This window comes from Myotis daubentonii, chromosome 18 (assembly GCF_963259705.1).
Source record: "Myotis daubentonii chromosome 18, mMyoDau2.1, whole genome shotgun sequence".
Classification (NCBI taxonomy): domain Eukaryota; kingdom Metazoa; phylum Chordata; class Mammalia; order Chiroptera; family Vespertilionidae; genus Myotis; species Myotis daubentonii.
This window is the reverse complement of record NC_081857.1, coordinates 9,935,363-9,961,016: the sequence shown is the minus strand read 5'-3', so window position 1 is coordinate 9,961,016 and position 25,654 is coordinate 9,935,363. Positions and strand designations below refer to the sequence as shown.

At 51.8% G+C, this 25,654-nt stretch overlaps 1 protein-coding gene across 1 annotated transcript in view; it reads left to right on the top strand.

Moving 5' to 3' along the window:
- RAB7B (RAB7B, member RAS oncogene family) overlaps positions 1-13,003 on the top strand; it is a 28,157-nt gene extending 15,154 nt beyond the window's left edge. The window contains exons 5-6 of the mRNA XM_059673266.1: positions 8,500-8,625; positions 11,063-13,003. Coding sequence (XP_059529249.1) covers positions 8,500-8,625; positions 11,063-11,140 — 204 coding nt within the window. The 3' untranslated portion in view covers positions 11,141-13,003. The remainder of the gene's footprint in view (positions 1-8,499; positions 8,626-11,062) is intronic.
- Positions 13,004-25,654: the final 12,651 nt, after the last annotated feature.

Below are 25,654 nucleotides of genomic sequence, written 5' to 3'. Positions count from 1 at the left end.
ACACAACACAGCACAGCACAGCACAGCACAACACAACACAGCACAGCACAACACAACACAACACAGCACAGCACAACACAACACAACACAACACAACACAACACAGCACAACACAGCACAACACAACACAACACAGCACAGCACAACACAACACAACACAACACAACACAGCACAACACAACACAACACAACACAACACAACACAACACAGCACAACACAACACAACACAGCACAACACAACACAACACAGCACAACACAACACAACACAACACAGCACAACACAACACAACACAACACAACACAACACAGCACAACACAACACAACACAACACAACACAGCACAGCACAACACAACACAACACAACACAGCACAACACAGCACAACACAGCACAACACAACACAACACAACACAGCACAGCACAACACAACACAGCACAACACAACACAACACAACACAGCACAACACAGCACAACACAACACAACACAACACAACACAACACAACACAGCACAACACAGCACAACACAACACAGCACAACACAACACAGCACAGCACAACACAGCACAACACAACACAACACAACACAACACAGCACAACACAGCACAACACAACACAGCACAACACAACACAGCACAGCACAACACAACACAACACAACACAGCACAACACAGCACAACACAGCACAACACAACACAACACAACACAGCACAACACAACACAACACAACACAACACAGCACAACACAGCACAACACAACACAACACAACACAGCACAACACAACACAACACAACACAACACAACACAGCACAACACAGCACAACACAGCACAACACAACACAACACAACACAGCACAACACAACACAGCACAGCACAACACAACACAACACAACACAGCACAACACAGCACAACACAGCACAACACAACACAACACAACACAGCACAACACAACACAACACAACACAACACAACACAGCACAACACAGCACAACACAGCACAACACAACACAACACAACACAGCACAACACAACACAACACAACACAACACAACACAGCACAACACAGCACAACACAACACAACACAGCACAGCACAACACAACACAACACAACACAACACAGCACAACACAACACAACACAACACAACACAACACAGCACAACACAACACAACACAGCACAACACAACACAACACAGCACAACACAACACAACACAACACAACACAGCACAGCACAGCACAGCACAACACAACACAGCACAGCACAACACAACACAACACAGCACAGCACAACACAACACAACACAACACAACACAACACAGCACAACACAGCACAACACAACACAACACAGCACAGCACAACACAACACAACACAACACAACACAGCACAACACAACACAACACAACACAACACAACACAACACAGCACAACACAACACAACACAGCACAACACAACACAACACAGCACAACACAACACAACACAACACAGCACAACACAACACAACACAACACAACACAACACAGCACAACACAGCACAACACAACACAACACAGCACAACACAGCACAGCACAACACAACACAACACAACACAGCACAACACAGCACAACACAACACAACACAACACAGCACAGCACAACACAACACAACACAACACAACACAACACAGCACAACACAGCACAACACAACACAGCACAGCACAACACAGCACAGCACAACACAGCACAACACAACACAGCACAGCACAACACAGCACAACACAACACAGCACAACACAACACAGCACAACACAACACAGCACAACACAGCACAACACAACACAACACAACACAGCACAACACAACACAACACAGCACAACACAGCACAACACAACACAACACAACACAACACAACACAGCACAACACAGCACAACACAACACAGCACAACACAACACAGCACAGCACAACACAACACAACACAACACAACACAACACAACACAGCACAACACAGCACAACACAACACAGCACAACACAACACAGCACAGCACAACACAACACAACACAACACAGCACAACACAGCACAACACAGCACAACACAACACAACACAACACAACACAGCACAACACAGCACAACACAACACAACACAACACAGCACAACACAACACAACACAACACAACACAGCACAACACAACACAACACAACACAACACAACACAGCACAACACAACACAACACAGCACAACACAACACAACACAGCACAACACAACACAACACAACACAACACAGCACAACACAACACAACACAACACAACACAACACAGCACAACACAGCACAACACAACACAACACAACACAGCACAGCACAACACAACACAACACAGCACAGCACAACACAACACAACACAACACAGCACAACACAGCACAACACAACACAGCACAGCACAGCACAACACAACACAACACAACACAACACAGCACAACACAACACAGCACAACACAACAACACAGCACAACACAACACAACACAACACAACACAACACAACACAGCACAGCACAGCACAACACAACACAACACAACACAACACAGCACAACACAACACAACACAACACAACACAACACAGCACAACACAACACAACACAACACAGCACAGCACAACACAACACAACACAACACAGCACAACACAGCACAACACAACACAACACAACACAGCACAGCACAACACAACACAACACAACACAGCACAACACAACACAACACAACACAACACAGCACAACACAACACAACACAGCACAGCACAACACAACACAACACAACACAACACAGCACAACACAACACAGCACAACACAACACAACACAGCACAACACAACACAACACAACACAACACAGCACAACACAACACAGCACAGCACAGCACAACACAACACAACACAACACAACACAGCACAACACAACAACACAGCACAACACAACACAACACAACACAACACAACACAGCACAGCACAACACAACACAACACAACACAGCACAACACAACACAACACAACACAACACAACACAGCACAACACAACACAACACAACACAACACAGCACAACACAGCACAACACAACACAACACAACACAACACAACACAGCACAACACAACACAACACAACACAACACAGCACAACACAACACAACACAACACAACACAGCACAACACAGCACAACACAACACAACACAACACAACACAACACAGCACAACACAACACAGCACAACACAACACAACACAGCACAACACAACACAACACAACACAGCACAACACAACACAACACAACACAGCACAACACAACACAACACAGCACAACACAACACAACACAACACAGCACAACACAACACAACACAACACAACACAGCACAACACAACACAACACAACACAGCACAACACAACACAACACAACACAACACAACACAGCACAACACAACACAACACAACACAACACAGCACAACTTTCTCCAAAGAAATCCTTTCTACTCCTCCTTTTCAGTCTTTTAGTATCCATCCATGGTGTGGGGTTTGGAGTCATGGATTCTTGGTCATGTACTTTGGAAACATACAAGGTCAGGGGGCAGTCTATTTCCCAGCCCACCTTATATCAGACATCTATCAGATTGTAGTGCCTCCCCCAAAACGTCCATTTTAATGAACATCCTGCTTCATATACTTATAGATTGTAGGGTGGGGAGTTGAGGGAGTTCAAGACTGAGAGTCTGATTTTTTTCTCCGTGAAATAAGAGGCGCCATTTTCTTGAGGGAAAACCAAGTAGGAGTCTGAGGAACAATGGTGACCCTTCACCAGTCACCTGGAGAGAAACGGGTGAAGAAGCTAATTGGGGACCAAGACGAGAACTGATGGGTGACACTCAGGGCTTATCGGAAGGAGGACACCAGGAGGTTGAGGTGGAGTCTGTGTTGTGTTTTTCTTCAAGGCCCTGTGTGGGGGGAAAGCCAGGAACGAGGCACCTGGGCTGGGCCAGCAGAGCAGAAGGAATGAGCACAGGAGGGGGTTGAAGGGAGGCAGGTTGCGGCCAGAGCGGAAGACGGTATTTAGTGTTATCTTCTGAGGTCCCGGGTCTGGCCCTGCAAAGAAGAGGAAAGAAGGTGAAGTCTGTCGGAAGGGAAGGCATTGGAAGCTATTGTGAGGGGTCTCCACCCCACAGCGTGAGGTGGCGAGGAAGCCTCGCCAGACTGCAGAGCTCAATGAGTGAGGGGGTCCTGGCAGGATGGGAAGTACAGGCGATGGCTTGAAAGGGTGGAGGGGGTCCAGTCCAAGCCTGGGCGGGGGCATGAGCTTTGATCTACCGAGAGAGGAAGATGAGGGCTTGAAAGAAGCAGTAAAGCCCCGGCCAAGCCCAACCCCATCTCTGGGCCGTGTGGTTAGCCCGTTCCAGCCTCTTCGTCTGTGAAGTGAGGGCCAGACACAGAGTTCATGGGGTTGTTTGAGGATTAAAGGAAATGATGCCTATAAAGCATGTGGCAAGCTTAATAGATGGGAGCGAGGCTGATCCTCCTTATTATCGCCAAGGCACAGGCTGGGCAAACAGGGGAGCATCTCCTACTCAGTACAAAGTTTAAAACTCTTTTGCTAAGATGTGAGGGGAAGGAGAAGTTCTGGAGATGGATGGGGGTGACGGTGGCACGACAACGTGAATGAACTCAATGTCCTTGAACTGCACACTTAAATATCATTGAAATGGAAAACTTTATGTATATTTTACCACAATAAAAAAATATATGTTGGCAGAATGATCTTAAAGAAATTACTGACCTAGGTTTTTTTTCAAGTCCCTACTCTTTCTACAGAAGGTACTAGAGTGAAAAAAAATGTTAGGTTGTTTAAAAGAATAGCTCTGCTAGCATCTATGCTACAAGGAATTTCTTCGCTAGCTTGTGGAGTCTTTGCTCTAAGTTCAGGTAGGCACTTCCTGACTTTCCACTGAGGCATAATGTATCTGAAAATATTAGCTATTTTGGGTAGCAGTTGAAGATGTATTTGACACACTAATTTTAACACATACAATTGATGATTTAAAATGTATATGAGATGGAAAAGTATCACAAGTAAAATTACATGAACTGGACTAATTTTGTCAAGCTTTTGGCCTCTGATGAACATCAAAATTGTAATAGGAGCTCTGGCCGGTGTGGCTCCGTTGGTTGAGTGTCATCCCATGCACCTTTCGAAGGGCCGTGGGTTCCATTCCTGGTCAGGGCACATACCCAGTTTTGGGTTCAGTCCCCAACTGGGACACATATGGGAGGCAACTGATCAATGTTTCTTCTTCTTCTTCTTCTTCTTCTTCTTCTTCTTCTTCTTCTTCTTCTTCTTCTTCTTCTTCTTCTTCTTCTCTCTCTCTCTCTCTCTCTCTCTCTCTCTCTCTCTCTCTCTCTCTCTCCCCCCTTTCTTTCTCTGTTTCTCTTCCTCTTCCTCCAAAATCAATAAAAACAGACCCTTGGATGAACCGGAGAAGTAAAATGTTAGTAGTATATTGTCAGCCAGAAGCAAGATTAATAGAAGTAACATTTCTAAAACTTTCATACGTCTCCGATTCCCAAGTATCACACCCCGAGTTTATTTCCACAGTCAGAGCCTAAGGTATAAATAGCCATTATTTTATAAATAAAAGACAAGACGGCTTTAAAAAGCATGAAACTGCAACTGGACTTGGAAGAGGAAAGTAAAAAGTCCTGTCTGGTTGCTTTCTTCCCAGGCCAGCTTTCTGAGGTTCAATGGAGAGGTGCTGGGGACAGAAAAAGAATGTTAATTGGCAACATAATCCCCACCGCTATTTTGGAGTTGTGTATTTAATCACTGCGTGTAAACAGAACAGAGAACGAGTGGAGAGAATGAAATAAAATACCTGCCATAGTCCCGCCTCTGTCCAGCAGGAGAGAAGGGGCAGCTGAGATCAGCCAGCTAAGAGTTGGGAACTTGTCTTCCTAGCTCTGTCCCTGGGTGACCTTGGACACCAATCCTGGCTTCTGCCTCTCATGCCACTAAAGAGAAAGACTCCCCCTGCCTCCTGGAGGGGCAGAGGCACGTGACTTCATTGTGCCTCCCCTCCATTTCTACCGCAGCTCCTGAGCCCCAATGATGGGCCCAGGAAAACACTCATCACCTGGTGGGGCTGGAGGGCCGGGGCAGGGGGGCGGGGCGGGGGGGGGCGGGGGGAGGGGGGATAAACAAGGAAGGAGCAATCAGAAGGGTAAGAGCGGTCCTTGCCCTCAAGGACTTTAAAAGACACAAAGCCTGGCCCAGCCAGTGTGGCTTGGTGGTTGAACAGCAGCCCATGAGCCAAGAGGTCACTGATTCGATCCCCAGGGTCAGGGCACATGTCTGGGTTTCGGGTTTGATCCCCAGTAGGGGGTGTGCCGGAGGCAGCCAGTGGATGATGTTTCTCTCTCTTCGGTGTGTCTATCTCTCTATCCCTCTCCCATCCTCTCTCTCTACAAAAAAAAAAAAGAAAGAAAATCAATAAAAACATTTTTTTAAAAGATGCAAAGCCCTTTGTGTCACTAACATGCCACCAGGTATAACGTGTTCATTTCTAATGAGTATTTATTTGCATGTTACTCGTGAGGACAATAGTAGCCGGTAGCCTGGCCATCCCTGATTCTTCCCCCAAATACAGTTCCGGATTTCCCCTGAGCTGTGAGGCTTCATGGTGACTCGCCCGGTCGTGGGCAACTATGCTCCTGAGAACGGAGCACGCGTGCTCGTGGCCGATTCTGGGGCCTTTTCCCAAAGGCAGGAGGATCATGTCCATCAGAGCCCAAGACCAGGGCCTGGGGATTCTCCCTGCTCTGCTCACGTCCAGCAGCACCTGGGGGACCGACTGGGCAAAGCCTGGGCGTGGGACGTAGAGGGTCATCTGGGCCCCCCGAAGGGCAGGCTGCTTGGCCGACCCCAGTCTCCACCCCCCAGTGCGAGGTAGCAAGCCTCACACGGCCGGCCGGCCAGGGCAATGCTGGGGGGACAGCAGAGGCATGTGAAAGCGCGCCATGAGCCCTGGGCCCTGAGGCCAGAAAAGCAAAGACCGAAGATGAAAGGGACCGCAATGATACCTTTCATCGCAGTAAGGTAAATTCCAGGAACCTGCAGGAGCAAGGGAGACAACCTGCTGAGGGCAGTCTCCGCTCTCCCCCTGCGGCGCTGTGCTCTGGGGGCGGGCACAATGCCCTCTCCCCATGAGAAAAACCTTGGCTGCCTTAAGTAAGATGAAATAACGGTTATAAAGCCCCAGGTGTAGCAAATGTTCAATAGACGGCCATTTCCTTCTTCCCGAAAGAAGCAGACCTGACACGCAGTGGTACCAATGTCTTTGGAAGTCACCTGCAATGCCACCAAACATTTTCCAATCCGGACCCTCTAAGTGGGCTCAGCCATTGGCACGTGGGCCGTGATGTACTCATTCACTGCCCTGCGTGGCTCAGGGCACCAGGCCAAGAGCTGAGAAGGCCCTGACCCTGAACTCAGAACACCTGCAGTCCGGCAGGAGCGACAGAAAAGCAGCGCAGTTCTGCATACGGCGGCTTGGATGGCGTGGGAGCACTGCGCTGGGGCCTCATCCGAACCTGCCTTTCTCGGCTGTGTGATCTGAGGCAAGTCGCTGAACCTCTTTGAGCCTCCGTGTTCTTATCTCTATTTTTTTAAAATATATTTGTATTGATTTCAGAGAGGAAGGGAGAGGGAGAGAGAGATAGAAACATAAATGATGAGAGAGAACCATTGATTGGCTGCCTCCTGCACACCCCCTATTGGGGATTGAGCCTGAAACCTGGGCATGTGCCCTTGACCAAAATCGAACTCAGGAACCTTCAGTCCGCAGGCCGACGCTCTATCCATTGAGCCAAACTGGCTAGGGCTCAGTGTTCATATCTCTAAAGTAGAGCTAATAAGACCCGTCTCACCGGGTTATTGAGGATTAAATAAGTTAATATGACAAGATATCTAACCCAGTTCCTGGCCCATAGTAGGAGCTTATCAACTGTTCCTAGGACTCTACCCTGGAAAATAGGGTTAGCGGGCACCTGAATCTCTACCCAGCAACAGGCCTCCTGGGTCAGCCGGCTCACGGGAAGAGAGGCCTCCGTCCCTGCCCCGTGTCCGTCATGTCCATCTCCTCTTGAAGGGACGGGAGAAGGAGCCAATGACAGGAAGATGCCCCTCGTGTAGGCCTTCAGAAGGCAGCACAGTGCAGGGGGCTCTCATTCCACCAGGCCTGTGTTCAAATCCTGCTCACCCCAACGCTCAGGGCAAATTCTTTTATTCTCTAGTCCTCAGTTTCCTCACCTGGAAAATGAAGCTAACAATAGCCATCTCACATTTATGTTAAGAAATCGCATGTGTAAAGTTACAGACACTTGGAAGGTTCTCAAAAAATGGGAATGGAGGTAGGGATGGCGGGGATGATGCTACAGAAACAGCGCTCCTGTCTTCCGTCCATTCAGGTGCCACAGAAGGTAGCCCAGGACTGGTGTAAAGAGAAGAATATTCCCTACTTTGAAGTCAGTGCCAAGAATGACATCAACGTGGTACAAGCCTTCGAGATGCTGGCCAGCCGAGCTCTGTCCAGGGTGAGTGGCTATGGAGGCAGCACTTGGCCGGGCGGCCCCTTAGGGTGGGGAACTTGGGAGTTTCCAGAACAGAACATATTGGACACGGGTAGGGATGTGGGCGGACAGGATTGCTCATCGACTTAATGAGTTGCCGAATGGGCTCAAGAGGACTCCAGCCCTGGGACCGCAGGATGCCAGAGGCACAAAGCTACTTTAGAGTGGATAGTCAGTGGTCCCTCCATCTGGCTGATATCAGTCATTTGTGGGGTTTCTAAAAAAAGAAAAGAATGCCATCCTGCACCCCACCCCTGGAGATTCTAATTAGTAAGAGTTTTGAGATGTGATTAGTTCAATCCTCCTTGGTTGGGGAGAAGCCCTATGGTGCCAAGTATTTGTCCAAATAGAATATCAAACCTGCAGGAGTTGCTGGCATTTTCCAATCAAAAAGTTGGATAGAGCCCGGCTGGTGTGGCTCAGTGGTTGAGTGCCGACCTATGAACCAGGAGGTCCTGGTTTCTACGAGGGCATAGAATGTAAGTCACCTGGATTTTTAAGGTGACTCTGGAGTTTGAAAATCTGTGTTTTAAGGTCAAAGGAGAATTTTCTAAGGCATTTTCTCCAAGGACCTCTCCCCTCTCTCCCAGGGAAGCCGTGTGCTGGTTCACACTAGCCCGGAGTGTTCCCAGAGGGAGGTATGAGGGGTGCTGCTGGGAGAGGGAGGGGCGCCCCAGCCTGGGGTGAGGAGCAGAGCCCTGCAGCTGGCTAGACCTGGCCTCATGTGAGGGTCCAGAGACGTCAGGGTTTTAGCTACAATTAGCTCAGTGGAGTGAGTGGGCCCTGCACACAGCAGTGGGCCCGTTGGAGGACTGGGCAATGCCCGGGGCTGCATAAGCTGGAGCCCCAGCCCCAGGCCTGGGCGGTGCTGGGGATAAGGAGCCACTCGGGCCGTGTCCCTCCTCAGGCACCTCACAGTAGGACTGGGCTCCCACAGGGGGCAGCTGGGCACCCCGGGTCAGGTCTGCGCGGAGCGGGCTCGGATCCTCCCCGGGAGAGGGGAGACTGAGATTCATCTGTGGTGTGGGGACCTCTCTCATCTCCAGGGGGACAGGCTGTCCACCAGAGAGACTTCCTCCCACCCCCAACACTGACCCTGCCTTTACATTATATATATGCAATTTAACAGGCACATATGTGTGTTTCATATATATATATATATATATATATATATATATATATATATATATATATTACAAATAAAATTCTAATAACTCAAAAGAATTTGTTGAGGGATACCCAAGGCCCAGCATCCAGGCTGACGACGGTGGCTGCCCCGGGACCCTATTGGGAGGAGTGAGACATGGGGCTCTCCACGAAACACACTCTGTGAAGAAGGGCCGATCCCTGGCCATGTACCACCGGCTACATTACTGCTAAGTCTGGGGGTGACAGTGAGTGACAGGGCATCAGGGGACCATCTCATGTGTCTTGGGGTCACCATCATCAGGGTGCAGCAGGTGGGCCTGACACCACCTCCTGGGCTCCAGGGTCAAGGGCATCAGGGTTTAGTTGACATTCACCAGCTGGACACCCAGCCAGAGCCCGGGAGCCATGGAGGAGGAAAAATCAGGGTCCTAGAAGTTGTCCCCGAAGAGAGGGGCACTGGGGACACACCACCAGGCACAGTGTCACCTGCCACTCAGGAGGCTCTGCCCTTCTCAGGGCCACAGCTGCACACGGTGAGGGCACCCATCCCGCCCTCTCGCACACGCCCACCCGCTGTGGGAGGGACGCGGTGGCTGAGAGCAGCGGCACAGGGGGATGGGGTGCCTTTGAGAAGGAACCTCTCTGCATGTGGAACCGTGTCCTAGGAAGACCCCCCACACACACACCCTCGCTCCTGAACCAGGTGGGCCAGTCCCACGTGAGCAGTGGCCAGCGGGGGAGGGGGGGGCTTTCTCTGGGCCGTGTTGGGACAGGAGAGTTGGAGGTGGGCAGACAGGCCATGAGTCTGTGTCCGGAGCCTCCCTGGACACAGAAGAACACAATTGACAGAGGGTGGGGAGGGCGGGAGGTGACCGTGGTGAGAGAAGGTTGGGGTGTAGGGATGTTGCAGGGAGAGGTCTCGGTAGAAACGAGGCGTAGGCTGTCATCATTTCTGCTGAGGTCAGACGTCACCTCAGTTGCCCCTGCAGAGAATGGGGAGTTAGGGGACCTGCTCAGAGGTCAGGACACCTGGTCCCTGACCCAGCCACCCAACCACTCTGGGCTCCTGGGAGACCCTGGAGGAGGTGAGGACGGAAGGGGGCGAGGTGACCAGGGGCTCCGCGCTGGGCCTGTTTCCCAGCAGCACCGAGGGAGGGGACAGAAAGCCAGCACCATCGGCCACCAGGAGACGGGGCAAGTGGTGCTCGCGGCCTCTCAGAGGTGGACTCTGACTCCTCTCCTCCCTCCCCAGTATCGGAACACAGAGAACTACCTCACAGACTCCATCAAGCTCTCGCCAGAGGACCAGACCAGGAGCAGATGCTGCTGACCGCCCAGCCTCCCTCTCTGGACACCAGAGACTCGGCGTGCCCTGGGCCTGGTCATCCCGGCCTCCAACAGCTGCACCGCCCGCCCAGGCTCAGCCCAGGCGCTGTGGCAGGGCCCTGGCCCCTTGTGTCTGTGCTGGGCCCAGAATCAGAGGGCGGCCCCTCCCTTGGGCTGAGCTGAGAGAAGTGAGCACAGGGCTGGGTCCTGGGAGTCCTGATGAGACTCAATGTCACTGTGAAATCCTGGCCTGGAGGCGTCACCGTTTCCTCACTGGCTCAGCTTTCTTCCCCCAATCCCCCACCCCCCACCCCCCAACACACTCCTGCTCCAGAGTCTCATCTCTGCAGACAGATGTGCCACTGTCTGGGAGCCCTGTGCACTCCCAGGCCAGCGCCACCCACAAGGCCACCACTCAGCCTCCCTCAGTAACCAGGGCCAGGAAGTGATGGTCTGGACCTCACATAGGGGCCTGCCTCATCCCGCTGCACAGCTGTCCAGTCCCGGAACACCCCCTGTCCCCTCCAGAGTATAGGACTGAGGAGCCCAGGAAAAGCCACCAGGGACGGGCTCATTCCCCCTTGTTGGGTGCTCAGGCAACTCCCATAAGTCTCTCTGAGCCTCAGCCTATTTATCTGTCAAATGGGTGTGGCATATACCCCACCCACCTCAGAGTGTGGTTTTGAGGACCAGCGCTCTGCCTACATCGCAGTTACTCTTGTTGACATGCATTTATTTACTCCTCCAACAAGTCGTTTTGACTCTCTACTACCTGTGATGCACTGAGATCCAGTGACACACGAAACAGACAAGGAGCCCGTAGGGAGAGGGGCAATAGACAGAGACTTTACAGAGAAGTGGTCCAGGAGGACTTCCCTGAGGAGGTAAAATTTGGCGTGAGGGCCAGAGAATGAGAAAGGGGCTGCCCCCTGAGATCTGGACGGAGAACATTCCGGAAAGAGAGCAGCAAGGGCCACGGCCCCAGGTGAGGATGAGCTTGCTGGGTGCTAGCAGCAGTGAAGGGACATTCATGCACCTGAGCACTCACAGCTGCAGTCCCTGGGCCGGCGAAGGGAGCCCCGCCTCCTGGGTGGTTCCTTGAGCCTCTGCTGACTGGCCACCAGAGGGCAGTAGTGCTCTCTCGTTCAGGCGGAGCGGAAAGGGGACGCTCCAAGGACGCTTGAAGAGCGGGCTCTGGGTAGGTCAGCGCTTCAAGATTCGTGGGGCCGGAGAATCCCAGTTCCTTATGCTTAGTAAGAAGTGGGCAAAACTGTGACATCGGTGATTCAAGCAAGAACCCCACATCAGTGACCAAAGCTAGAATGAGGGGCCCCGAGAGCTCATGGGTTCTCTGTCCCTACAGAGTCCAAGGCCATAGTCTTTCTTCTGGCTGCAGAGAGTAGACAGGGCTCACTCCAAGGGGTGGCCAAGACGACCTCATGGCCACAGAAGTCTCCTGTCGACACAGAGGTATCCTTCCTGCGCTGCAAGCAGAGCTGGAGACCTGAGTCTACGACTTCTGAGTGTCCCCTGACCCTGAAGAGGCAGGGGGTGGGGGCGGTCAGGGAGGGAGTCAGGAGCCCCTTCTCCCCTCCCCAGCTGTGAAGTGAAAACTGGTTTGTCCTGGGCCATAGCATGGACCCGGCACGGGGGCCGGGGGCCTGGAGCCCAGCTGTGTCCGTGTCTTTCCCGGGCTGGCATTCTGCACCCCGCTCGGCTCTCCTGGGAGCCAGAGGGGCTGTGGGTCGGGGGGATGGAGTATGGGAGTGTGCGCAGCAGCTCGGGCACCACGACGGACATGTGGACCGTTTCTGAATGTGTACAATAAATGATCAATGTGTCCTCTGTTTTGATCCTTTGCGGGGTTTCATTATGAAATGGAAAGGATAAGTCTCCATAGTTCAAAATTCAAAAGCTACTAAAGGGAAGACAACAGAACGTAAGCAGGGCCAGCTATGTAACTGGCGGGACCCAGTGCCCAGTGAAAATGCCCGGTTCCTTATTCAGAAGTTATGAAGGATTTCAAGACAGCAACAGTGGATCATTAAGCCGAGCACAGGGGCCTTCTGAGTGCAGCTGCACACCCCCTAAAGCTGACCCGAGGGAGTGGCCATGTTTTCATGCCTCCAGGATGATAGCGCCCTGGCCAGCCCACCTGGGCTGCAGTCACCCCGGAGCTTGTAGATTAGAGCCTATCTTTGCAAGAGCCACGTGGAGATTCCACCCCAGGCCCAAGCCACAGACAGAATGTTCCACATGGTGTGGGGGGGGGGGGGGAGTGGGGGTCAAGGGCCCACAGCATCCCTCCTGTTATGACTAGAGGGCACGCTGACCAATCCATAGGCAGAGGGAGCTGAGCTGACAGACTGCGACTGCCCCCACCCCCACCCCATCCCCGCCTCTGGTGAGACCGGCCCTCAGGGGGGTAGACAGAGGCAGCAGGTTGGGACTCCTGCCAAGTACAGCCCACTCGAGCCTGAACAGGGTGGGGCAGCATTTCCGGGGCCCCTTCATCACCATCCCTTCGGAGAAGAGGACCCAGGTGAGCAAGACTGCTCTGACCCAGGCTGCTCTGGTGCCCACCAGAGCCCCGCTCGGAGGGGCAGCTCCGGAACTAATCTATATATATAAAAGCCTAAGCGACCGGCTGACCATTTGACCGTCCGATTGGTAGCTACGACGTGCACTGGCCACCAGGAGGCAGACACTCAATGCAGGGTGACTTGGCAGCTACATAGAGGAGGGAGCCGGATTCCGGGATGTGTCACCTAAGAACTGCCCTCTCGCAATCTGGGACCCCTCGGGGGATGTCAGAAAGCCAGTTTCAGCCCTATCCCCACAGGCCAGGCCGAGGGACCCCACCAATGCACAAATCCATGCACTGGGCCTCTAGTAAAAAATAAAGACGATCCGGCCTGGTTCTGCATGGTACACACCCTTGAGGCTTGAAACAAAAACAAAGCCAAATCTACTCACCAAATAAACCTGGGTTGGCCAGGCTGAGCACCACATGCCCAGGGGGATGGGGAAATGCTGACTTTTTCTGCTGTTTGAGGCTCCCTCGCCACCAGTCCGCCAGCCCCGGGCAGCTCCCAGCAGAGACAGCACCTGGCCAGCACCTCGAAGCCATCCTATTGCTAGGAGTGCACAGTCCAGTGCGGCCACAGAACAGCCAGGCAGGCAGCACCACCCAAAAGCTGGGACAGAGGACTGACATGCAGACACGCCTGCTGTGTGCACGCCTCACGCTGCCTCTAGGGTGTGTGGTCTGGGGACGGGGGAGGAAGAGGACCAGGCTAAGTGGGAAGCGTGGTTCAAGCAGGCGGCCTTGGCCTGCACCAGGCCTCTGTGCGTGTCTGTGCGGTACAGGGCGTGTGTGTGCAGTTAGTGTGTGTGTGTGGTGTGGGCTGTGCTTGTGTGTGGGGTGTGTATAGTGTGTGTAGTGGGGCAGTAGGTGGTATGGTATGTAGTATGGGTGTGTGTGTAGAGTATGTTCAGTGTTTGTGTCGGGGGGTGTAATGTGTGGGGTGTGTGGAGGTAGCTGGTGTGTAGTATGTGGGGGTGTGTAGGCTATGTGCTGTGTTTGTGTGTGTTGTGTAGTGTGTTCATGTGTGTGTGGTGTGTTTGTGGGTGTGGGGGGGAGTGTATAGTGTGGGGTGTGTTTGTGTGGAAGGGGTGCATATAGTGTGTTGTGTGTGTGTGTGTGTGTGTGTGTGTGGTGGTGGTAAGAGGAGTAGGGACATAGAAGGTGACAGTAGATTTTCCTTGTTAAAGTACCAAAAATTATAAATACGCTCATAGGCTTGGAGAACAAAAGGATGGGCAAAGGGGAGCTGAGGGTCGGGGTGGGGCAGGAGCACTGCTGAGAGCCTTCCTTGTTCCAGCGAGTCCCCAGCACAGCCCATGAGGAGGGCCTGAGCCTCATCTTTCCCAGGAGAAGACTGAGGCTCCTCTCCCTGCCCTCACAGCTCACCAGGTCCTGTCTGCACACCTCAGCACCCTCGCCCATCCACGGCCTTCTCTCTATGCTCTGCTCCTGGGGCCAGTTGAGCAGCACACCTACCACACTGCCTCCCCGCGGGCCTCCTGCCTGCCCTCTCACCGTTCCCAGCATTCTACAGGGCACCATCCCAGCGACGTCCACCAGCATAAGTCCTTCTGTGGTCCACAGGCCATCACCATGCGTCAGGCCTCAGCTCTGGCCACAACCTCCCCCTGCTACAGATGTGGGAACTCCCTCAGTTCCCCGAAGCTGGCGGCCTCTCACCCGCTGCCCCTCTCTGGCCCTCCACCTGGTTAATCCCACCTTAGCTGTTAGTTATCAGCTGCCCTGACGCCCAGACCGCGTGAGGGGCCCCACCGTGTGCCCCTCAGCGCCGTTATCTCGGTGCCATGGGACAGGGATTTTCATCGATTTTCTTCCCCATCGTCTCCCCTGTGCCCAGAGCAATGCCGGACAGTAGTTGGCACTTAATACATGTTTTTGGAAGGAAGAGCACTTGCAATACTTTATCCTAATTGTTTGTCTGCTTGCCCTGAGTCTAGTCTCCCTGAAGGCAAGGTCTCTTTTGAATCATTTGAATACTCAGCACAGAGGCTGGTTTGTAGTAGATGATAAATAAATGTTGTGGATTATAACAGAATTCTACGCAGCTGTTCTTTAAAAGATGAATGATGACATGTTCTATGCAATGACATGGAGTAGGTAGGTATCTGAGAGGCACTGTTATGTGAAAAGGCAGTAGCAGAACCCTGTGTATAACGTACTATCTTTTCTGTAATAAGAGGCTTCCTCTCACATTCATTGCTACATAAAGAAAACTCTAGAACAGGGGTCCTCAAACTACAGCCCGCGGGCCACATGCAAATACAAATATTGTATTTGTTCCCGTTTTGTTTTTTTACTTCAAAATAAGATATTAGCTGGAGCATTGGTGGTTCAGTGGTAGAATTCTCGCCTGCCAAAATAAGATATGTGCAGTGTGCATAGGAATTTGTTCATAGTTTTTTTTTAAACTATAGTCTGGCCCTCCAACAGTCTGAGGGACAGTGAACTGGCCCCCTGTTTAAAAAGTTTGAGGACCCCTGCTCTAGAAGGTTGCATAAGAAATAAATAAAAGTGGTTGCCCTCCCAGTGATTCTAGGAATTTATCCGAAGAAACTCGAAACACTAATTCAAAAGAATATATGCACCTCTATGTTCATTGGGGCATTATTTACAATAGCCAAGATTTGGAAGCAGCCCTGTGTCCATTAGTAGAAGAGTGGATAAGACAGCTGTGGTACATTTACACCGTGGAATACTACTCGGCCATAAAAAGGAAGAAAACGCTACCCTTTGCGACAGCATGGATGGACCTGGAGAACATGATGCTAAGTGAAGTAAGCCAGCCAGAGGAAGACAAGTACCATATGATTTCACTCCTAGGTGTAGTTTAATGAACAAACTGAACTGCCAAGCAAAATAGAGACAGACTCACAGATAGTGAACTGGTTGACAGCTCTGGTGGTGGGGGGCAGGGAGAGATGGAGGGATTGAACAAAAAGGAAAATGAGAGAGAGAACGCATGGACATGGGCAACAGTGCGATGATGGCGGGGGGTAGGTGGTGGAGGTGGAAGAGGGCATAGAGGTGATAAACGGTGACGGAAAAAATCAAATAACACAAATAAAAACATGGCTGCCTTTCAGAGTGGGGACTGGGCAAATGCATGTCAGGAATGGGGGCAGGACTCTTCCCTTACATAATTTTAGACTTTGGATTTTAAACTCTTTGAATGTGTTACAAAATCAACCATTTTAAAGGAGGACAATAAATACTGGTGGCAGAAGGAGGAGGAGGAAGGGAGAAGCAGGGGAAGAGGCGGAACGCCCACCAGGAGGGCCTCGCTGCCTCTGGCCTTGAATCCAAGGCTGACCGGTCTGGATTCTGCCGCAGGAGGACGCGCACCTGAGATCCCCCCAGGCCCCCACATGCTCTGGCCAAGACGCCAAGTCTCCCGCCTGGGCAAGATCACCTCGACTTTCCTACAGGCTGGAGGAGGATCTGTGACCTGGGATGTCAGTCAGCAACCGGGTGTTTCCGATCCCAGAGGCTCAGCTCTGCAGATAAGCTACCGACCGTGTGCGGCTCTGCGCACGGCCATGTGAATCACGGCACCGAGGGGTAGGCGCTTCCCACGGTTACTCTCAGGGCTCACCGGTGAGTCAGCACTCAGCCCCTTTCCTAAGCCCAACGCTGATCCCCGAAAAGAACCGCCTCCAACGGAGAGCTTCAAGGTAAACAGGCACAACTGCTTTTTGCCTGTTGAGTAAAAGGCGCCACATACAGGCCCGATGAGCCTGCGGTTTCACCCCTAGACGGACGCAGTCCTTGCTGGTGTGGCCCAGGGGACCTGGCCAGCACTGTTCTCGTTCCAGGAGAAAATTGAACATAATGAAAGCATAGTGATTAATCACAAAAACAATATGTAATTATATATGTGTTTTCCAATGGTCTTAGGCGACCCCTGTGAAAGGGCCGTTCGACCCCCAAAGGGGTCGCAACCCACAGGTTGAGAACCGCTGGTCTAGAAGGCAGAGGAGACAGAGCCGCTCCACACTGTTCTAGCCACAAGGAAAGGGGTCAGGCAGGGGACCGGCCCCTATGGGACTCCAGTCTCAGCCCCACATCCAGCTCATTCCAGGAGAAAAACAAAACTGGGAGGGACCCGGGCATCCTTCTCCTGGAAATTGGACATATAAAATGTGGTCGAGTCAAGTGGAATTTGACAGCAGCGGACGTGACTTAATTAAAGCCACACGCCTCGGCTGGGTGAATCTCAGGAGCCCATGGAAGACATACTACATACCATGTATGTAAACGTCCAAAGCAAGAAAACAAAGCAGTTTACCTTCACACGTGTTTATCGAAATGCAGGTAGTGAAACAACAAAAATCATACAAGCCAGGGAATGGTGCACCCCAAATGTAAACAGTGGTGAACCTGGGTGGGGGGAATGCCATAGGTGACCAGACACGCAGGCGACTGGGCCATGCTGGGAATGCCCTCTTCCTCCAGGTGGGTTGTGGGGCCACAGGTATTCATTCCATTACCACACTTCGCATCTTAGATATATGCTCCACATATTCTTTTTATGACTCGTATATTCCAATTTAAAAATTTCAAACACAGCCCTGGCCGGCATGGCTCAGTGGTCAGAGCGTTGGCCTGTGCACCAAAGGGTGTCGGGTTCGATTCCCGGTCAAGGGTACATACCTGGGTTGTAGATGCCATCCCCGATCCCAGTCGGGTATGTTTGGGGGACAACCAATCACGTATCTCTCTCACATGGATGTTTCTCTCTCTCCTCTCTCGCACGCTTTCTCCCTCTCCTCCTTTCTATCCCTCTAAAAATAAATGGAAAAAATATCCTGGGATGAGTATTAACAACAATAATTTCAAGCACAGGCTGAGATTTGAGGTCCAAACCCCTGGGTTTGGGTCTGACTCTTTTTCCCGTGATTGTGTGACTCCAGCATGCCACCTGTCTCATGTACAATGGGGATGATAATGCTTACCTCGAAGAATTCTAGTTACGAATGTGTCATGTTTAGCTCGTAGTAGGTGCTCAATAAATGGTGGTTAGCGTTAGGTTGGGAGCCGCTGCAGGAGCGCTTGTTTTAAATCTACTTGTGAGTAAAGATGTAGGACTCTGGGGGCGCAATCGATGAAAACTAAATGAATGAATGAGTGAATGAACAAATGAAGCAACTCATGATTTCTTTTCCTACCTCCACACGTCTTCCCCTGAGTGACCTCTGGGACTCAAATTGCCTGCTTAGCATTGTGGCCACTTAAAATAAAATGCTAACTACAATGATCACACCTGCCCAGATGCTCATTCCCAGGAAGAGCTTATTCTCAGGAAGATTCTACCTTCATTTTCTTTCTTTTTTTTTTCCTTTTTTAAAAAATTCTTTATTGTTGAAAGTATTACATATGTCCCTGGCCTTCACCCTCCCCCCCATTGTCTGTGTCCATTGGTTATGCATATATGCATACAAGTTCTTTGATTGATCTCTTACCCCTCCACCTCCCACCCCACCCCCGCCCACCCTCCCCTGCCTTCCCTCTGAGGTTTGATGGTCTTTTCGATGATGCTATGTCTCTGGGTCTATTTTTGTTCATCAGTTATCTCTACCTTCATTCTCCAAACTGGACCAGAGGTCCCTGCGGGAGGAACTCCCCGTGTCCTCCCTGCCCCCGCGGCGCCTGGCACAGCTCTGGGCCCATGACAGCTGCTCAGGAAGACAGCTGCTCTTTGGGAGGCGAGCCTTTGCTGGGCTGGGAGCTCTCCAGACACTGGCAGCCTTGGCCCTGTCGCCCTTGGATCGGTAGGAGTTTCCCTTGACCTTACAGTCTCTGTAACATTTGTCTCATATACAATGACAGCCCATGATTAGAAGAAATTGAGTGGTTTTCCAAACCCTAAAATAGGACAGACTGATATTTATAGGCCTTTTGGGAATCTCTGCCAAGTCTCTGATTTTTTTTATTATTTTTTTTTCCTGTTTCAGGCTAGATCTGGGGGAGGGAATTGCTTGTGGAATCCTGGACAGGTCATATATTTGAAGTCAGATCATCTTACTGGTAAACAAGCTTTTGTGTGACCTTGAGCCAGTATCATTTCTAGCCTCAGTTTTCTCTTCTGTAAAATGGGGATGATAATTAGTTCTTGCTTATTTCGCAAGGACGATAAAAAGGTAAAAATAAAATCATGAATTTGTTGTTGACTGGGCAACTACACAGCCCTACGCAACATGGTGTAAAGAAAGAATATGGAATTTGCAGAGAAAAGTACTGGCTTTGCAGTGAAGATGGTAGAGAAAGAATACTGGGTTTGTATTGGTTGGTTCTTAAATTTACCAAATACGTATTGAAGTTTATTATGTACCAGGCACTCTTCTGAGTGCTTTATGAATGTCAACTCATGTAACCCTCACAATGATCCTATGAACCAGACGCTATAATACAGTGGTTCTCAACCTGTGGGTCGCGACCCCTTTGGCGGTCAAACGACCCTTTCACAGGGGTCGCCTAAGACCATCCTGCATATCAGATATTTACATGACGATTCATCACAGTAGCAACATTACAGTTATGAAGTAGCAACAAAAATAATTTTATGGTTGGGTCACAACATGAGGAACTGTATTTAAAGGGCCAGAAGGTTGAGAACCACTGCTATAATAGTATCCCCATCAGACAGAGGGGGAAACTGGAGTGCACTTAGGAAAGTTTCACACTAGCATCGGCAAAGCTGAGATCCAAAGCCAGGCGATCAGACCCCAGGAGCTGGGCTCTTCACCAGCTGCTCTGCCTCCTGCGTGAGCCCTGGGCAGCCTCGCTCTGCCACCCACTGATTCTTCCTCTGTCCTCCATTCACTCATCCCACGTGAATTTACTGAGTGTTTGCTACGTGCCAGGTGCTATCTGGGAGCTGGGGATGGAGCGTGCCTTCTGTGGGAGAAGGACCTGCGCAGACACGCAGCTGAGGTGTCCAGAGAGCCCAGTGCTGTGGACCAAGGATAAAGCAGGGGCCTGGGCCGTTGGGGCTGCTGTGACGGAGCACCCGAGCCTGGGGGGCTAATGAACAACAGGCACTAGTTTCTCACGGCTCCGGAGGCGGGAAGTCCAAGGTCAGGGTGCCAGCAGGTGGGGTTCCGGTGAGGGCCCTGTTCTGGGTGGCAGACCACTGGCTTCTCACTGTGGAAGGGGCGAGGGGGGCTTCTGGGGGTCTCTTTTCTAAGGGCACTAACCCCACTCATGGGGGCTCCATCCTCATGACCTAACCACCTCCCTCAGGCCCCACCCCCACTCCCATCACACTGCGGTTAGGATGAGAAATGCATGTAGGGGGACACCAACAGCCGGCAGGGTGACTTTGGACTCAGAGTGTCAGCTCCTGGAGCCTCTGTGCCCTTATTGTAAATGGAGACGCTGAGGCCTGCCTGCTTCAAATAGCTCGGAGGCAAGCAAATGCACTATGGAGGCGTCCGTGGCTCATCACCTGTGAAGTGCTAGCTAGGCCAATGCGGAGCGTAGCGTTCGCCGTGCTACTCTGTGTTCCGCTGGCCCTTGGTTCGGATCTTTATTTACTGCGTTCACCATTGTTTCACAGTTGGTCGTGCCGGTTTCCGTGTCTCTCCATAAGCTGAATGTGTGAGGGCAGGAACAGGGGTAAGTACGGAACAAAGGCACAATTACTCATATTCATAATCTGTATTTAACGAGCCCCTCCCGGTGTCGGACTCGTTGCTGAATTTAATCTTCAACATGTAAGTTGTTATTACTATCCCTGTTCCCAGAGGAGGAACCGAGGCTTAAGGGGGTGAGTAACTTGCCCATGGCCGTTCGCCAGTGGGTGACAGAACCAGGATCAGAACTTGCATCTCTCTGATGCCAAAATCCACGATCTGTCACCAAGCCGAAGCTGCCACTTGGAATTATTATTCCTACTTGTTCGTGCATTCAGCCAATGTTTTGGGAGCACCTTCTATGATCGAGGTGTTTTACCAGGTGCCGGAGACATGGAGATGGAAAAGGCAGGCGAGGTTTCTGTCCAGATGGGAGGACAGAACCAGTCAGATACCAAATAAATCGATGGGCTCTGATGTGATGCACGGGAGTCTATGAAGTTGGGCGGCGGAGGAGGGCCTGTCTGAGGGGCAATGCGGAGCTGAGCCCTGAGTGACGCAAGGAACTGGCCTTAAGAAGACCTTAGAGCAGTGGTTCTCAACCTTCCTAATGCCGCGACCCTTTAATACAGTTCCTTATGTTGTGGTGACCCCCAATCACAAAATTATTTTCATTGCTACTTCATCACTGTAATTTTGCTACTGTTATGAATCATAATGATATGCAGGATGTATTTTCATTGTTACAAATTGAACATAATTAAAGCATAGTGATTAATCACAAAAACAATATGTAATTAAATATGTGTTTTCCGATGGTCTTAGGCGACCCCTGTGAAAGGGCCGTTCAACCCCCAAAGGGGTCGCGACCCACAGGTTGAGAACTGCTTGTTTAGAAGATGAAAGAGAGCAAACAAGAAGGTGAGGTAGGCTTGGAGGAAAGTCATTCCACCAGCAAATGACATGTGCAGGGGTTCCCCTTAAGCCTTGTTTATCTTCTCTATAATCATAATAATGGGCTGTAAATGGAAATAACGAAATAGATGGCCAGGGCTCTGCTGTGAGAGATCAGATGCCTCCCCCTTCTCCTCCCACCAGGGAGAGAGGCGCCCCGAGCCCCGGGGGGAAAGGGGGCCGTTTGCTGCCGTGTGGAGTAGGGGGTCTGAGAAGCCGGGGCTTTGGGAGGGTGCTTCTTCAGACCAGCCCCTTCACCCAGGAGCCAGGCTCTTCATCTCAAGATGCAGGTCAGCGTCCGCCAGAACGTGGCCTGGGAGTCACGCCTTCCGGGTGCTTATGACATCGGTCTGGGTGTCCTATGGGAAAGGGGCACCCACACCCCGCCTCATCCCGGCTCTAAGAGAGCCTCCCATACGCCTCGGGATTCTTCCTTCCCAGAGGCAGGAGGCAGGACGGAGGGAGGGGAAGATGGCACTGCTGGGTCTGGCGGAGACCGGAGACCACAGGTGTCTGCACGGCCCACCCCCTTCACCATCCTCACCCAGTCCTCTTCTCCCTCCTTGAGAGGAAGCAGGTCCGCATCGCAGAAGATGTCAAGAAGCAAAGAAAGCCCAAGAAAGAGGAAGCAAAGAGATTGAATTTGAAAATTTCTGGAAAACGGACTAATGCCACCCATGCAAATGATACGGAATTATGCAAATTAGAATGTGAATCAGCATTTCCTCCTCTTCTTTTCTCACCTCCTCAGCTTTTGCGCCTCTGGAGGTGTCTGGGGTGAGGCCATCCCGACAGAGCCCCTGTGCTTATGCAAAGCTGGAAGAGGTGAATTTTCCACTCCCTCTCACTCCCCGCTGGCAGATTTCTACCTGGCTGTTTCCCGGCATTGCCAAGGCACCCCTGGAAGGGACCTAGGGAAAGCACCTTTACCAACTCCCTCCCCGCCTCCGCCCCACACTTCCCTTGTCCTAGTGACTGGACAGACATGTGAGTACCATGTTCAGAGATGATGGGACAGGTTTAGAGAAGTGAGGAGCTGAAGAGGCTCATGCAAATAGAGGCTCTTTGTGCTAATGATATGCAAATACACCCTGAGTCCCTTTCTTTGGTCCCCTGGAACCAAGAAATGACTTGTCTATGTGCGGTGGACCAAAAAGGGGGGGGGGGGGGCACACCTGGAGAGAAGCAAAGGGAAGAGAGGCCTGAGAGCCCTGGCTGACACCCCCAGACTCAAGTGACCCCCTGGGCAAAGGACAGCTGAAGAGGCAGTCCAGGCCCCGTGGAGGGACCCGTAGATTCCGGCCACAGAGCGCGGGACAGGTGGGGGTGGGGGCAGTGTGTGCTGTGTCCCGAGCTTTGGGGACAGGTGCTGTCCCCCTGCACCACCCCCCTCCCTCCACCTGTGGAGAGACGATCTCCCTCGGCGCTATTATCTCCTACAATTGCTCCTCAATGACAACACCCCCGGCGGCCCGCCCAGCACTTGAACCCCTTCTGACCAAGGCCGCTTGCCCGAGGATTAGCTCCTCTTTGGAGAGCCCACAATAGCTCTCCATGTCCTTTGTGCCTCTGTTTGCAGCAAATATTGAAGCTCTCTCCTGAAACCCATTACAGGCCCCGGGGACAAAGGCTTTCCACGATCTCCAGGACAGAGCCTCTGCCAGGATGTTCCTGGCCACCGCGCCTGCCGCCTCACCTGCCGTGTCTTCTCCAGTTACCCCCAGAGGGACAGCATCCGCATTCACACCAGGCAGCTCCGTGCCCAGGCAGTGGGCAGCGGGTGCAGTGGCGCCCACACCTGGGTTTGCCCATTGGAGGGGAAGTAGGGAGCTGGGCACCCCAGGGGTGGGGGAGGGAAGGATGTGGGGTCGGAGACCCTGGGGTGGGGCTGGGGACGCAGCAGCAGGTGCACCCTGCTCTCCTTTGCCATCGGGCTTCCCCAGATGCTATGGTCGCTTCCTGGAACATTCCTCCCTCGCACTAATTTTCAGAGGCTACTTTTATTCATCCTTCTGGTCTCAGACTCTGCCTCATCACCTCCTCCAGGAAGCGATCCCCGCCTCCTACCTGGTATTGTATCTACCTGCTCACCGTCAGCCTCCCGTGACCCTCTGACACCTCAGCCTCAGAGTTCCCGGGGGCAGTTCGTCATTGCACCCACACTTCGCCCAGCTCCTAAAGCACGGCAGGTACATTGGCTGCATAAATAAATGACTGAATGAATTCAACACAGGTGAGCTGTGCCTGTCCTTCCTAGAGTGGTGTTGAGTCATGGAGGTGCCGGGGTGGAGAAGCAATAGTTTTCTATGGAGACCCTCAGTTCACTGAAGAGTGTTGGGCTGAAAATCGACCAATCACAGGATGCTGGGCAAGTCTCTGATCCTGCCCAAGCCTCAGTCCTCTTATCTGGCAAATGGGAAGAATAACATTGGGAAAACGGAGGGAGAGAATGCTTTGAAAACAGCAAAGGAGCCTGGCCGATGCGGCTCAGTGGTTGAGCGTCAACGTAAGAACCAGGAGGTCTTGGTTTGATTCCCAGTCAGAGTACATGCCCAGGTTGCTGGCTTGACCCCCAGTAGGGGGCATGCAGGAGGCAGCCAATCAATAATTCTCATCATTGATGTTTCTATCTCTCTCCCTCTCCCTTCCTGTCTGAAATCAATAAAAATATTGTGGAGAGCGGCTACAGCGTTTGGACAGGCTCAAGCCTGGGACTAATGAGAGGGCACGATCCTCTCGTGGCAAAGCCACGTGCAAGTCCCAGCACAATTATAGCCACAGCTTGACCTTATGGTCCGAACCTGTGGTCCCACGTGGCTGAGTGATATGGGCTGCGGGAGGCGCAGCAAGTAAACAAAGCTTGATCAGGTGCATGCAATTGAGTAGATTCGAAACCTGCGAGAACATTGTAAACATCTTGACCAGCCCTTACTTTGCCTCTTGGAATCTGGCTATAACATAAAGACTTGGCTTGCAGGCCATGGCGCTGTCTCTCCATCAGAGAGGACAGCATCCCACCAAGACCCAGCTTTCTTCTCTTATCTATCTTTTCTAAATCCTTCATATCCCCCACTCAGGTTCACCCATGGCTGTGCCGGCTTGGCACAAATATATTTTTAAAAATACAATAAAATAAAAATGAAAACAGCAAAGGAGTTGATGCATGAGCCACTACACGGGGGAGGAGCTGTGAAGGACGCTGGCTCAGGGGGCAGGACACCTCAGAAGACGGGGAAGGTCTTGGGGTGGGGAGGGTTCCGCAGACACACAGCTGCCACCCTGGGTGGAGAGGCCCGAGCTCTGCCTCCAGGCCCGAGGAGGGGTAGGGTCCCTGGGAGTGCAAACTTCAGGAGGAACCCAGGCCTGCGAGCCCCTGACCTTCACG